General features: G+C 40.7%; 1 protein-coding gene across 15 annotated transcripts in view; it reads left to right on the plus strand.

Moving 5' to 3' along the window:
* Positions 1-15526, plus strand: part of LOC138736062 (protein CASP-like) — a 525702-nt gene that overhangs the window by 317848 nt on the left and 192328 nt on the right. For 8 of the 15 annotated variants that reach the window (XM_069884929.1, XM_069884921.1, XM_069884920.1 and 5 more), the window contains 5 exons: positions 2549-2737; positions 4363-4421; positions 5158-5206; positions 13683-13779; positions 14437-15108. In XM_069884929.1, coding sequence (XP_069741030.1) covers positions 2549-2737; positions 4363-4421; positions 5158-5206; positions 13683-13779; positions 14437-15108 — 1066 coding nt within the window. The remainder of the gene's footprint in view (positions 1-2548; positions 2738-4362; positions 4422-5157; positions 5207-13682; positions 13780-14436; positions 15109-15526) is intronic. The other 7 variants (XM_069884931.1, XM_069884932.1, XM_069884934.1 and 4 more) reach the window with 2 other exon arrangements.

Consider the following 15526-nt stretch of genomic DNA (forward strand, 5'->3'; position numbering starts at 1 on the left):
ATGTCTTCCACAGTGAAGATTGGTACAAAATACTAATTTGTTCCTATGCCCTCTTGTTTCCCATTATTATTTTTCCAGCATAATTTACTAGTGGTCCAATATCTATTCTTGCCTCTCTTTTATCCTTCATATAATTAAGAAGGCCTTTGATATTATTTTCTAGCCTACTTTCATATATCTTTTCCCTCCTTATGTTTTGTAGTTTATTTCTCCAGTCCTCTATCTTCCCACTAATTTTTGCTTCCTTGTATGGCCTTTCTTTTGCATTTATGTTGGCTTTGACTTTCCTTGTCAGCCATAGTTGTTGCATTTTTCCATTCTAATATGTCCTCTTTTTTTATTTGTCTCCATCCTGTGCTTTCCTCATTTCTCCCAGAAATTCCATCCATTGCTGCTGTGTCGTCTCCCTCCCTATGCCCCCTTCCAATCCATTTTGGTTATTTCCTCTCTTATGCCACTGAAGTTCCCTTTACTCCCATAAAATAACAGACTTGTTAAGTATCAAATTGACTAAAGCACAAAAGTTTGCAGACACTGACTTTAGTAAAAATACAGAAATGTTTGAGGAATCCAGCAGGTCTTGCACAGTCAGTAGGAGGTAAAGATACCATATATTAGCAATGTTTCAGGCCTGAGCCCTTCCTCAAGAGCAAAAATCAGGCAAGGGGCCTGTGTTAAAAGTCTGGTGAAAAGGTGACTCTCCGAGTCTTTTTACTGTTACGAGCCCAGAGGACCCCAAAACCCAGCAGCAATAGATATTCACCAAGACAAATGGATACTTAAGCAAAAGTTGCTTTTAATGATCTTTAAACATGAAAATGGAATCACACTTTATCTTATCTCTATTGACTTATTTAACCTAACTTAACCCCCTTCTAATTCTAAGCGCACGTGTGCATAATGTGTGTGTAAGTTCAGAAAAGTTCTTTGGTTCACAGACCAATCTCACTTCTCACTCCTGCAAGCTCACTGGTTGCAGGCAATTCTTTTACTGTGCACTGAATTTAACATTTATAAAGTTCACCAGGCTTTGGTGCTTGAAAGATAAATGGTTACCGCTCAAGTAGGTTCTTGTCGGTTATCAGAGAGAGATTTGTTGTTCCAGGACATCCATCGCTGATGTACTTCCTCAGCCACTCCAATGTCTTGCTGACGAAACTTGCTCCCTTCAGGGTTCTCCAGATGATAACCTCTTTCTTTCAGGTCACCACAGAGTTCCTTTTTGTTTCACTTATTCCAAGTCATGACTCCTTGATGGCCACAACATCATACCTACCAATCTGTAGCTTTACTGCAAGGTTTTTTAAATTAAAAAAACTTTATCCCTGTTTTATTGCAACTTATTGCACTGGCCTTCCACGCAAACTCCCTACCAGCTGTCTCCACTTGAACACCATCTGCCCACTTCCTATGTCTTTTGACTTTGGTTTTCAGCCCAGTAAATGTAATTTTTCAGGTGTCTTCTCAATAACTCCAATCCCTGTGCCTACCGCACTAATAATCTCCTCTTGACCACGGACAGGCCTTCTGTCAGAGGCCCATTCTGCACCAGGCTTGACCCAAACTGGCTAACTTCTGCTCTGGGCTTCAAGAAGGCAATGTTGATCAATTAATGCTGGTCTTGGCACCGCCGCTCAAATTCTTCAATTAAATGTGTTGGCTAGCAGATGGCATTTGGAGTATATGAGGTTAATTATTGGAAAAATAGAAAAAAAAGTTATTTTTTTAAATGGTAGGAAATTAATACATTGTAATCATGAAATTTGGTAATGCAAGTGACGGATCACAAAATTAACTTGCAAATATTGTAAAAGGTTCTGTAATGGTGCCACAGTTGAAAGACAGTTGGTCTCCAGGCTTAAGGGAGGACATGATCTACTTTGGAGGTGGAGTGTCATTAGATTCATGCCTTTGTTGATGAGCTTGTCCTAAAAGAGAGAATTGAGGGACATTTACTGGTACCAGTTGAGTTTAGATCAATGTAAAACGAGAAGCAGAAAATTCTGAACGTTCTGATGAAATCTCACCGACCTGAAATGCTATAACTTTCTCTATGCACAGATGCTGGCTGACCTGCTGTTTTATTTCAGTCTGAAGGAATTTGGAAAACATAGAAGGATTAAACTGTTGCCATATGTTGTAGAGTCTTGGAGCAAGGCTCAGCAGAAGGGTTCACTCTTTAGAATTGGAATGAGACTTGTCTTTCCTGAGAGAGGCAGTTAAAATTCTCTGGAATTCTCTATGACAGAAGCTGTGACTGAGTCTTTGAATCTGTTTGGACGAAGATTGTTACACATGGAGGAAATTGGACTGGAAGGTGAACTTGGGGAATAAGATCATATGAATTGACAGCAAAAGTTGTGGTGCCAAGCTCTTGTTTCTGTTTCTTAGATTGAAGAAATCACCGTTACAATCTAATGGATGAATGTGCTCAGTATTTCTTCCACTAAGATAAATGAACTGCTGGTGCATTTTTTTTGTATGGATTTTAAAAAAACATGAAAGAATATTAACGTCTAAAATTTATATTTTGGGTCCTGTTTATTAGGAGCAAGCTATTGAAGTGTTAACACGATCGAGTCTGGAGGTTGAATTAGCTGCGAAAGATCGTGAAATAATGCAGTTAGTTGAGGATGTGCAGAGATTACAGGCAAATCTGACAAAACTCCGTGAAACTTCAGCAAATCAGGTTTCTCATCTCGAGCAGCAACTTACCACAAAGAACAACACACTTAAGGTAAGAGAACTTGAGGAGAGTTTACAGATTTTAAATAATTGATAACTTTCTGGCAGATTTTTGAAGATGCTCTTAATGTGTAGTTTTTTTTAACATATTTCTATATTTGCTAGCATTGAATTTGTCTTCAGGGAACAGTCATTGAATTTTTCTATTTTGTGAACAATATGTGTGGATTACAGAAAAGCACTGCTGAATGGTGGAAATTTCAAAAGGATTAAGGAATTACATTTAAATAAATGATGAAGCATGGTGTCTGCAGATGGAGAACAATAATTATATTCCATCTTGGCTCACGAAGATGCTCAATGAAGTAATCTCCAATTCTGCTTCCAGCCTCCCCGATGTAGAGGAGGCAGTAACTGACTCCTACAGATTCACAGGTGAAGTGTCGCTTCACTTGGAAGAACTGTTTTGAGGCCCCAAATCGTGATGTCCTACCAGTGTGCCAACTACTTCAATTCCACATCCCATTGCCATACTAGCGTGCCTGTCCATGGCCTCATGTACTGCCAGGTTGAGGCCACTCGTGATTTGAAAGAACTCCCCTTATATTCTATCTCAGCAGTCTTCAAACTGGACTGCATCAATATCAACTTCAATTTCTCGTAATCCCCCTCCCATTCTCTCACTTTCTCTCAACTCTCTCTTCCTCTTTCCCCTGCCTGTCATCCATACCTTCCTTTCTCCAACTCCCCACCCCACACCCTTTTCTCTTATTAGGGACCATTTTTCTCAAGCCTCTGCCCCACCCCCCTATTGCAACTCCTTTCTCTTTATCCCCCTCCCACCTGTATATCCCTATCACCTGGTAATAGGTTCCTTTCGCCACCCCTCCCAACACCAACTTTTATTTGGGCAAATGCTGAACAATCAGCTGCTCATTGGTTTCCATAGATGCTGTGTGACCCACTGAGTCCCTCCAGCACTTTTGTGTATTAAAACAATGCTGGTAAAGCTATGCATCATTTCATGATCTGCAAGATGTTCAGAATGGAAATAAGTTTTGAACTTTGAGAAGCTGGAGGGACTCAGCAGATGAGACAGTATCAACGGAAAGAAAAAGTCAGTGTTTTGGACTGGGAAGTTATCTCTGTGAATGTGAATGTCATTGGTGAGTGGAGTTAGGACATTTTATCCATGTAGAATTAATTTTAAGAGATGTTAGACACAAGAAAACTGGTCATTCTTAATAAAGGGTCCCAACCCAAAATGTTGACTGACCATTCCTCTTCACGGATGCTGTCTGACCCATTGAGTCCCTCCAATTTTCCCTTTGTTCACTCAAGATTCCAGTATCTGCCCTTTCTATGTTTATCGATGGGCCTCTTCAGCAAGGTAACTTGGCGAGCATGCAGGAGTTGGGCTGCAGGGCCTGTTTCCTTCCTGTATAACTTCTTGGCTCCATGTGCATGGTTCTGACTGCTAAGGTAGTCTCGAAAACAAGAATGCTCTGTGTAGATATGAACACTGTGCCTTGAAGTCGAACAGTTTTTATTGGCCTGACAGAAGTTGCTGCACGCTGTCATTTCTTGTGCTATTGGATGAACACTGAATAATTGCACTACTTTTACCAAATTGCATCATTATTATATTTTGATAAGTCATTTTGTCTATTTTTGAAGCAACTGGAGGAAAAGTTGAAAGAACAGTCTGACTATGAAGAAGTTAAAAAGGAGTTGAGGTGAGTGTTGATAAATGAAGCAGTTTCGTTCTTAGAACGATTCACAATAAATATGCCTGACATGAAAATTCAGTTTTGCAGACTCTAACTACCTCAAGCTTTCTCTGGGATCCCCCAGAAATGGTTTGTCTCACACTTGGGTCATTGTCCTTGAATGTAGATGTCACTAGTGGGTGGAGTTGGGAAACTATCACACAGAATTAATTTTGAACTAAGTGTGTTTGATGAAGGATAAGTTAATTAAACACGAGGACACAGGAACATGGAGGAGGCCATGCACCCCTCCCCCATTCAATCTGAACAGACCTCGATGATGATTCCTTAGTGCCCTTTCCCTGTAGCCTAATCTTTCCAAAATTTATCTCCCTCCATTTCAAGTACTTCTATTGATCTCATCTCCACAACTCTGAGGTACAGCATTCCAGTCATTCACTATCTCTTCAAAAAGAAGTTTCCACTGTTTTCAGTGACTGGCCTCTTACATTAAACAGAGGGCCAAGAAATTTGTTACATCCTTCCAGTCAGAAAATTAGAAGCAAATGTTGAGTACTGCATTATCCTGGTCCACAAGCAAGCAGCGATACTGAGACCTGGACTATCTCGGCAAACCAAGACTGACACTTCAAAGTGCTTGTTATGAACCAGAATATTTGGAATTGAATGGAGGACTCTGTCTTGCTGTATTCTGCTTTTACCAATTCAAGGATGTAATTCACCCTTTTCCCATTATTTATAGTATCTTGAAGTCCATGGAATTTGTACCATCGGAAGGATCTGGAGCACAGGTACATTATTTGCTAAACTCATAATGTTCAGCACCTATTTAATACTCTCAGTTCCACTTGAGTAATATTGTGACTCTCTGTGTGTGTCAATGGCATTCTTCAATGTTCTGGGAAGAGATTCAGCAGTGTTTACAGAGGAACAGTTTAGACTGGGACAAGGAAATCTCTGTACGAGAACAGTCTTTTTCAGTTCTGGACATAAACTTGGCCGCCACTAACTCCCCCTCCCAAGTCCAACGCCAACACACCCCCCCCCCCCCCCCAACTGGTCTGGCACCCACGATGTACTGGCTGATTAAAAACCTACTCAACAAACTAAACTTTCCCTACCTTATACCCATAATTCTCTATTTTTCTTGTATCCATATGGCTGTCTAAGAGTCTTTTTCAAAAATGTTGTTATTGTACCAGCCTTCAACACCACCCATGGCAATGCATTCCAGTCACCCACTATTCTGTATAAGAAAAACTTGTATGTCTCTCCTAAACTTTCCTTCCCTCAGATTGCACACACGTCCTCTGGTGTTTGCTACTCTCATCCCAGGAAAAGGGTGCTTGCTGTCCACCTTATCAGTGCCTCTCATAATCTTGTAGACCTCTATTAAATTACCTCTCATTGTTTCTTTTCTCCAGAGAGCAAAGCCCCCCCCCCACCAGCTCTCCTAACCTCGTCTCATAAGACATGTTCTCCACTCCAGGCATCATCCTGGTAAATCTTCTCTGCACCCTCTCCATAGCTTCACATCCTGGCCGTAATGAGGCGACTAGAGCTGAACACAATATTCCATGTGGTCTAAAACAGTTTTATAAAGCTGCAATATTACCTCACAACTCTTGAACTTAAACCCCCCTCGCCCCCGCCCCCCCGACTAAAGAAGGCCAGCATACCATAAGCCTTCTTAATTTCCTAATCAATCTGCGTGGCAACCTTGAGAGAGCTATGTATTTGGACTCCAAGTTCCCTCTGTTCTTGCACACTGTTCAGAATCCTGCCATTAAGCTTGAACTTCTAAAATGCATCACTTCATTTGAACTCCATCTGCCACTTTTCTGTGCAGCTGTTCATCCTGCCTATATTCTGTTGTAAACTATAACAACTTTGTACACCAACCACAACTCCTCAAACCTTCATGTCATCTGCAAATCTACTGACCCATCCCTCTACAAACAATCCCACTTTGATGTGAAAGAGGCACTTTTCAAAATTCAGGTTTAGAACACGTAAGATCTCAGGATCCAGTTTCAGAGCCACTGCCAGTATTTCATTCAAGTGTAATAGCTTGATTTTCAAATATTTTATTTCAGTAATCTATTTCATTAGTGAATTCTGGTTTTGCTTTCTGACTGCTGTTTGCATTAATTTTATAAAGTATTTAATTTCTACAATAAAAGCTCCATTGGGATCATCACGTATACTGTTATAATTCCTAATGCAAAAGTCTATGAAATTTGTAATAAATTCATTAATTTTGAACAATTTAAAAGCCTCACAGAACCCAATTGTTTTTATGTTCTTAGTGATATAAATTTACAGAACACATGGCCTGTTTCCGCTCCATAAATGGGTATATGGTTATGTGCTCATCACTTAGGTAATCAATTCTTTGAGAATATTACCATCTGTGACTTTATTGTTATATCCATACATCCTTTTGATTAATTATGACTTGTATGTGGTTTATTTGGTAAGTTATTGAAGTGCAATATCAATAAGTTCATCCAAGTGTTTGTAGTTTACAACTTAAAATATTATTCAAAATGTCTGGAAATTTTAAATTCCACACGAATAGTCAATTATCCTTTTAAAATGTTTTTGTTACTTTAATTGCTAATTAATTGCTTTAGAAGATTAAAAAAAACTTTGGTGTGGTGGTTAGTGTAACACTGTTATAGCGCCAATGATCGGGACTGGGTTCAATTGCCAAGCTGTCTGTAAGGAGTTTGAATGTTCTCCCCATGTCTTTGTGGGTTTCGGTTTCCTCCCACTGATCAAAAACATTTGAGGGTTTGCAGGTCAATTGGGTGAATTTGGGCAGCAAGGACTTGTAGACCGAAAAGGACTGTTACCATGCTGTGTGTCCAAATTTAAAATACAAAATTTGAATTGGAAAAAATTAAATTCATATGTTAAAGAGATCAAGCTGTGAAAGTGTATGGATTGATATCTTAAACACTAGAAGATGAAAGTTTTTTAACCTTTACGGTATGTCTGAAACTTAACATGCCATCAGCTTGACCTTAATAAACGAATGTAAATGTGTCTTTTTGTTGGTGTCGTTAGAATAAGGGTGGGTGATTTTGTCAATGTATCTGAAGTGCCTTTCTTATTAATTTTAAATTGCCATGACCCTGTGCTGCCAAAATACAATCCCCATACATTTTGAAGAGTGGGATGAAGCCCATGCAGTCATGGGGAGAAAGTACAAACTCCTCACAGACAGCGTTGGATTCAAATCTGGGTTACTGGCACTGTAATAGCATTGTGAGTATTATATAATACCAGTTAACTTCATAAAGGTTCCCAACCTGAAATGTTGCTGACCATCTCTCTCCGTGGATGTTGCCTGACTAACTGAGTCCCTCCAGGTTCTCTTTGTTCACTCAAGATTCCAGCATCTGCTGCTTTTAAATTTAGACATTCAGCACGGTAACAGGCCATTTTGGCCCAAGAGCACATACCGACCAGTTTACTCCCAATTACCCTACGCCCCAGTATATTTTGAATGGTGGGAGGAATGGGATGTTTCTCTTACTTTTATGAGGATAGCACAGAATGAGATCACACCTCATTTATTGTTTTTAATGGTATCATCACATGATGAAATTACTTGGTTCTTTATGCTTTCCTTCTTTAACATGAGTAAAATATGTAGTATTTTTAAAAGTATAAAAAGGGCTGGGAAAATAACTTTCGTCATTCAGTTTTTCTACGAGATCAATCTTGTGGAATTATGGTAATCCTACTGGTCTAATTTAAATTTTAAATTGTAATTTTAAATTTGAATTATAGTTGAAATTAAATTTAAATTAAGACATACAACACGGCCCTTTCAGCCCATAGCAAGTGCTGCCCAATTACACCCAATTGACCTACAACCCAAGTACATTTTGGAGGGTGGCAGGAGACTGGAGCACCCGGTGAAAACCCAGACGGACACAAGGAGAACATGCAAGCTCCTTTACAGACACCGCCAGTGAACCCGAGTCACTGGTGCTGGAACAGCGTTGTGCTAACTGCACCACCCACCAAGATTTCACGATCTGTTTCGTCAAACATTGTAACATTGATCCTAAACCTTTTAATTCACAATAGAAATCACTGATATAAATTGCACTGAAGGATTCTTCCACAAACACTTTAAAATTATCAACTTATGATGGTGTTAAATAAGGATTAAGAGAGTGAAGTCATTCCAGCAAACTGCTCAAAAAAGTCAACGCACATCAAATCAAAAGGGAAGTAGCAAATTGGATCCAGATTTGGCTCAGTGGTTGTAGCAATGGGCAGTGTTCGATGAGTGTCCTTGGACACAGTAACCAGCAGGGTTCCAGTGACTCCAAGTTCAGTTTATTAATTTCTGTTGGGTACAGCAATTATTTAGCTTCAAAGGAGTGGGCATGAGAAATAGTTTGCAAATGATAACAACAATTGGCTATGCTGCTGAGAGTGTGAAGGAACGCTTTCCACTGGAGGAGGATATAGAAGATGTCTTGGTCAAAAGTGGCAGATTGAATGTAGTCCAGGGAAGTGTGAGGTGGAACCATTGGGATGAAGCAATGGCACATGTGTGAAGATAGTAATGGTTGGATAAACTAGGTTGTGGTGATACACCACTAGCCTACTGCAGGAGGCGACCTGTGTACCTGCAGAGAGCTTTATCACGGAGGACAGACAACACCTAGCTGGCTGTCAATCAGTCAACCTGAATAGACCAAACCCCAACCAGCTGGCTGCCAATCATCTGCCCGGGATATAAGCCACATCCAACCCTTCTCGAGGTCAGTCACTCAGGAGCTGAGCACAGCTAGCCCCAGCAGAGACTTTAAGCTGAATAAAGCCTATTGTTCACTCTTTGAATCTTGTGTCTGCTTACTGTCACAACAGTGCATCACATAGGTACCTTGCGATATATGTATATCGCTTTGAAGAAGCAGAGCAGTTGGTTAAACAGATGTGCAGTACTTCTGAGGCACAAGTGAAGAGTGGTGCCAGGCTTGCTTAGCACTACTCCAGCTACAGCTTGAATACTGTGCCTGGTCAACACACAGAAATGTTTGCAGAGAAAGTGTATAAGGCTGCTGCCAATACTGGAAAATTGTCACCATCAAGACAGGTCTGATAGACTTGTTTATATTCTTCAGAGCAGAGGAGGGTGAAGAGAGACTGGATTGAGAAAGGAAGTAGTGTAACATATTTGTGTAACCTTTAATGTTAAAATATATTTCTTTTATAAAAATGTCTTAGCAAAGTAAATTATAGAATTAAAATATTGTATCTGTATTCTTAGTAAGTTAGTTGTGGGTTGGTATAGGGTCACACACAGGACACAGCACATTAATAGAGAACTATTGTTTTCTGAGAAGAGAGTTCATTCTTGGAGTTGAAGTGTCTTGGACAGATAGAGTTAATGGATTTCAAGTGGGTCTTAATTATTCATGAACTGCTGAAGGAAGTCATCTGCTTTTAATCAAAGCCACTTAAGTCTCTTGAACAGAGATGAGGTCAGAGATTGTTATGGATATGGAATGGTTTTGAAAAAGGAACAGAATTTTGGTAGAAATAAGACTGATGGTCGTGTGGTTTCCAAGAATTGGGACACCTCAGTGATGATGTAATGGTTGCATGATTTGGAGAAATATATTACCAGGTGCAGTTTTGGAAGAATTCAGTTTGGAGTGTACAGAAGTCAAAACCCCTGTGACATAGGAGTTGAAACCTTGTGAGAGACAGGGTTGAGTTAATGTAACCCAATAATTGGTGCTATTGTGTGTTACACCTGGGAAAGGGGAAAGACATAATCATTGGCTTTTGAAATAAGGATGACCATTTCACTGTCTCTTTGGAAAAGAGGACAGAATTCTACTGGGTCTATTTTTGTGTTTGGCCACTTCATTTAACCCTTGTCTGGTTTGTGAATTCATTGTAGAATAAAATAAAACTATTGTGAGTAAAGAGGCCTGAAGATATGATGTTTAAAAGTACTTCATAATTATTTCTGAATTGAAAATTTAAGACCGTCAAGCAAGACTAAAATGATGCTGAACTTTTAAAGACACACACACACACTCTTTGCTTAGTGGGGATAAGTTTAGAGTAAAGTAAGTTTAGAGATAAGTAAAAAATGCTATGTTATTAATAGTTTAATAAAAAACTATTATTTTGAATTTCCCATTGTCTGGTGAATTTTCCATTGCAGTTCCTGTGTTAGTGCTAACAAAGTCCCTTTAGTCCCAAAAATAATTGAAAGGGTTGTTAGGAAATGGAAAGTAATCTAGTGAGTATGAGGCAGTTTGAAAAATTGCAGCAGCACATGGAATATCCTTTCACTGAAGAATTAAAAATCTTATTCTGAAGATTAGAGGATGGTAGAAGTCAAAGCTGTCGTCATGTTTCAGAAATATTTTGCTCCCAGTGACCTAATCAGAAAGGACCTCATAGGGAAGGTTTATAGGGATATGGGTCAATTGCTAATTGGGACACGCTTCCTCTGTGATTTTGCCTCACCCGTTGGCTTGGGAATACAACTTAGTGGGAATGCACAAGTTGGACCGAAGGGTCTGCCTGTCCTGTAAAACTCTGACTCCAGGCTGGTTAACTCCTTTTATGGCTGGCAAAGTCAGGGTGGGCCAGATTGAATCCTACATGAAGGCAACACAAGTAGGGGGGTAATAACAAAGGTGTTCAGTATACTTGCCTTCATTGGTCAGGCATTGAGTATAAAAGTCAGGAAGATGCATTGTAGCTGTACAAAACTCTGATTAGGCCACATTTGGAGTATTATGAACAGTTCTGGTCACTGCATTACAGGAGGGATGTGGAGGTATAGAAGAACTTCATCAGGATATTGCTGGGATAAGATGGTGGACAAACTGGGGTTGTTTTCTTTGGAATGTCGAGGGCAAGGGAGACCTGAAAGAATAAGTAAAGGTAAAAGTTCCATTTGTCACATAATACTACATTTAGAATGTAACATATATGAAATTCTTGAACTTTTGTCTACTGTAAGGCAGATAGAGTGTCTCCACTTGTCCTGCGTCCCTCATAAAGATGTGGATTGTCATTGCTTTTCCCAGGGATGTATATGTCAAATACTAGTGGGCATAGAATTAAGATGAGGTGAAACATTGAAAGGAGATTTATGATACAAGTTTTTTTTAGAGAGTGTTAGGTACCTGGAACAGGGGAGGTGGTGAAAGTCATAATAGCAATGTTTCAGAGGCATTGAAACCAAAGTTTTGAAGTTAAAATTTATTGTCAGAGTACATACATGACATCACAAACAACGCTGAGATTCTTTTTCCTGAGGGTCAGGCAGAATTTCTACGTATCTATCTGTAAACAAGAAGAAAGATTCGTGTACAACCGATCAAAATGTAAACAAAGAAAGAGATGGAAGCAAACTGGCTGCAATACTGAAAAAAAATAATATTCAGTAATAAATAATGTGCAAAGTGCGGCATCTATGCCTCTTTTCTGATGGCATTAGCAAGAACATCATCAACTTAAAATTTGAACAAAGCATATCTTGGATGTTGTGGACCTTGATGATTGCTGCTGCTCTCCAACATGTGGATTTCTCAGTGATGAGGAGAGTTTACCATGTGATATACTGGGCTGTATCAACTACCTTTTGCAGGGCTTTCCACTCAGAGGTATTGATATCCACATACCAGGCCACAATGCAGCCGGTCACAAGGTGCAAGTAGATTGGATTAGTTTAAATTTTCCTTTGCTGTATCATTCTATACTTCGATGTTGGTGATGAAGTCGCTCCAATGAATGTTGAGGATGGAGCGGAGACAACGCTGATGGAAGCGTTCTAGGAGCCGTAGGTGATGCCGGTAGAGGACCCATGATTCGGAGCCGAACAGGAGCGTGGGTATGACAACGGCTCTGTACACGCTGATCTTTGTGTGTTTCTTCAGGTGATTGTTTTTCCAGACTCTTTTGTGTAGTCTTCCAAAGGCGCTATTTGCCTTGGCGAGTCTGTTGTCTATCTCTTTATCGATCCTTCATGGTCTCTGCTCCATCCTCAACATTCATTGGAGCGACTTCATCACCAACATCGAAGTACTCGAGCTGGCAGAGTCCGCAAGCATCGAATCCACGCTGCTGAAGACCCAACTGCGTTGGGTGGGTCACGTCTCCAGAATGGAGGACCATCGCCTTCCCAAGATTGTGTTATATGGCGAGCTCTCCATTGGCCACCGAGGCAGAGGTGCACCAAAGAAGAGGTACAAGGACTGCTTAAAGAAATCTCTTGGTGCCTGCCACATTGACCACCACCAGTGGGCTGATATCGCCTCCAACTGTGCATCTTGGCGCCTCACAGTTCGGCGGGCTGCAACCTCCTTTGAAGAAGACCGCAGAGCCCACCTCACTGATAAAAGACAAAGGAGGAAAAACCCAACACCCAACCCCAACCAACCAATTTTCCCTTGCAACCGCTGCAACCGTGCCTGCCTGTCCCGCACCAACGAGCCTACAGCAGACGTGGACATACCCCTCCATACATAAATCTTCGTCCGCGAAGCCAAGCCAAAGAAGAAAGAAAGAAAGAAAGATAATTCTATACACGTGTATTAATGTTCCACGATTCTAGTACGCTTGTATGCTTGTATCATATTTTTAAATAGAAAATAGGTTGATCCTTTGATGGGAGGATTAAATTATAGTCCCTCACCCGGCCACACACAAAGTCTCCGATTGTATCTTTCCTCCCCTGACCTGGAAGGTAGAAGGCGGATAATCCCAGCTGATTGCAAGATGGTCTGGTAGATTTTGGGGATAGAGGCACAAAAAAAAAGTTCATTGTTTTGTGGATAGTTTGGTAACTTCAGAACTGTGGAACTGGGAAAGAAAGAAAGGTTTCTCCAATTGGTTCAGTTCACAAGGTATGCCATATAATCCTTTATTGTACTTTTAGAATACCAGGTTGTTGGATCACAGTTTCTGAGATGGAGGGGTTTTGTGGCCTCTTCTCGTGTCTGCTAAAGGAGGGGCAAGTGCTTTATACTTCATTGTGAGTTAGTGCATATTCACAAATGAGTTTTGTTCAGTGTGGCTGTTAATAAACAAGGCTAATCGGTCAGTTCATGAAGTCAACATGCTTTGAAAAGGCCTTGGGATTGGAAGTGATTGCCTTGGGCTGCATGTCTGTCATTAATTTTAATTCTTAAGGAACCCTTGCTGGCTACTGAAATATCACATGTTTAACATTAAGTAAATCTGACTGCATTGCTGTTGCCTTAACAGGATACATCCAAAACCTTAGAGGTACTTCTGCTGGAGAAGAACCGCTCATTACAATCTGAAAATGCAACTCTGCGTATCGCCAACAGTGACCTTAGCGGTAGGTCTTTGCGTTTGCAGCTTCTGTAGCTGTGCTTGGGGAATGTGAGTACGTATCCTGAGATCAAAGTCTGCATTAGTGCATGGCAGCAAGATTAATATGTATTACACCCTCCTAGACCATTAAGTTATGGTTGTGTATTTGTACAGACTGGGTAATAGTAAGTCACTTTCATGGAAATAGTGATCATAAAAAATAACAGATTCTTTTCTTGAATTTTATTGATGCATTTGGGTTTTTAAGCCTTGTTTTTTTTCTCTTAGGTTTCTGTCACAGTGTACATTTTCTAGCTAATGCTGTATTCAATCTTATGTAATTGGTGTCACTTTGTATTTGCTGAAATTGTGTCTCTGAGTAAGATTTTACATTGGTTAAACTAACTTGTTGCCTAACTGTGACACATAAATGAAGTAAATGTTTGCACTGGGCTGCATAAATGGTTGTCAGGAATTCTCCAGGCTGCTATTTACAAGAAAGGTACAAACCACAAATGCATGACATCTGTCTTTGGGGGTTAGTCTGGCCTAGTCAAATTTGACCATTCATATCAACAGCAAAGCCCTTTGAAAGCCTGCAATTTTGGGCTAAAGTTTGCTAATTTTCATGGTTTTACTTTTTCACTCCCCCATAATGCATTGTGTTTGACCTTTCTTGTAGGGTCAGCTGGGAGAAATGGGAAAGACCGACTTGAGAGTCTGCGTCCTTCGACCTCACCAACCTCCCCTCCCTCTAAGTTGCTGCGCAACGCGAATGAGCAGGCTTCCAGTGCTAACGGTACGCACCAATTCTCACCGACGGTTTTAGGTCAAGATTTTTTCAGCACATCATTGACAAGCTCCCCGATCCCCCTGGCCTCTGCAGGGAAATTTGCACTAAACTCGCTTCTTCAGCGGCAGCTAATGCAGTCCTTCTACTCCAAGGCAATGCAGGATGCGGGAAGCACAACCATGCTTTTTCCAACAGGTCCTTACAGCACAAATGCCATATCATCCTCAAGTCCCATCCAAGCGACCTCTGACCTGAATGGAATGATCCCATCACCCAGCCAGTCAGAGAGTGCTGGGAGCATATCTGAGGGCGAGGATCTAGACACAGCGGAAATTGCACGGCAAGTAAAAGAGCAGTTGATCAAGCACAACATTGGCCAACGGATATTTGGACATTATGTACTGGGACTGTCCCAAGGCTCTGTAAGCGAGATATTGGCCAGGCCGAAACCATGGAATAAGCTGACTGTTCGAGGGAAGGAACCTTTTCACAAGATGAAGCAGTTCCTGTCTGATGAACAGAATATTCTGGCCTTGAGGAGCATCCAGGGCAGGCAAAGAGGTGGGTGATTGATTCAACTTTCTTCATTCTAAATCCCTTCAGGAAACAGTATTCTTAGAGTTGCCATGTCTCCCCGCATGAAGTAAAATGGAGAGCATTATTGTGATCATTTGAATTATTTGATGTGCCTGTACAAATGAGAACCATGAATATTAATCCCATTTACTCACTTCTGGTCTGCAACCTTCCCTGCCTTGATCACCCTCTCATGCTGCAGACTCCAAACTACCCTCAGATCCCCTCAAGCCTCCCACCTTTTACCTATGCCTCATCTAATACACCCCAGAACAGGGAAATATCCCCCCCTTGAATTCCCTCAAACCTCCCACCTTACACACCCCCATCAATTGTCTATATAATTTTATATCTCTCTGTTGGGACACCTCTGTGCTCCCTGGAAAACAAACTCAACTTATTC

The sequence above is a fragment of the Narcine bancroftii genome, chromosome 6, assembly GCF_036971445.1.
Source record: "Narcine bancroftii isolate sNarBan1 chromosome 6, sNarBan1.hap1, whole genome shotgun sequence".
Lineage (NCBI taxonomy): Eukaryota > Metazoa > Chordata > Chondrichthyes > Torpediniformes > Narcinidae > Narcine > Narcine bancroftii.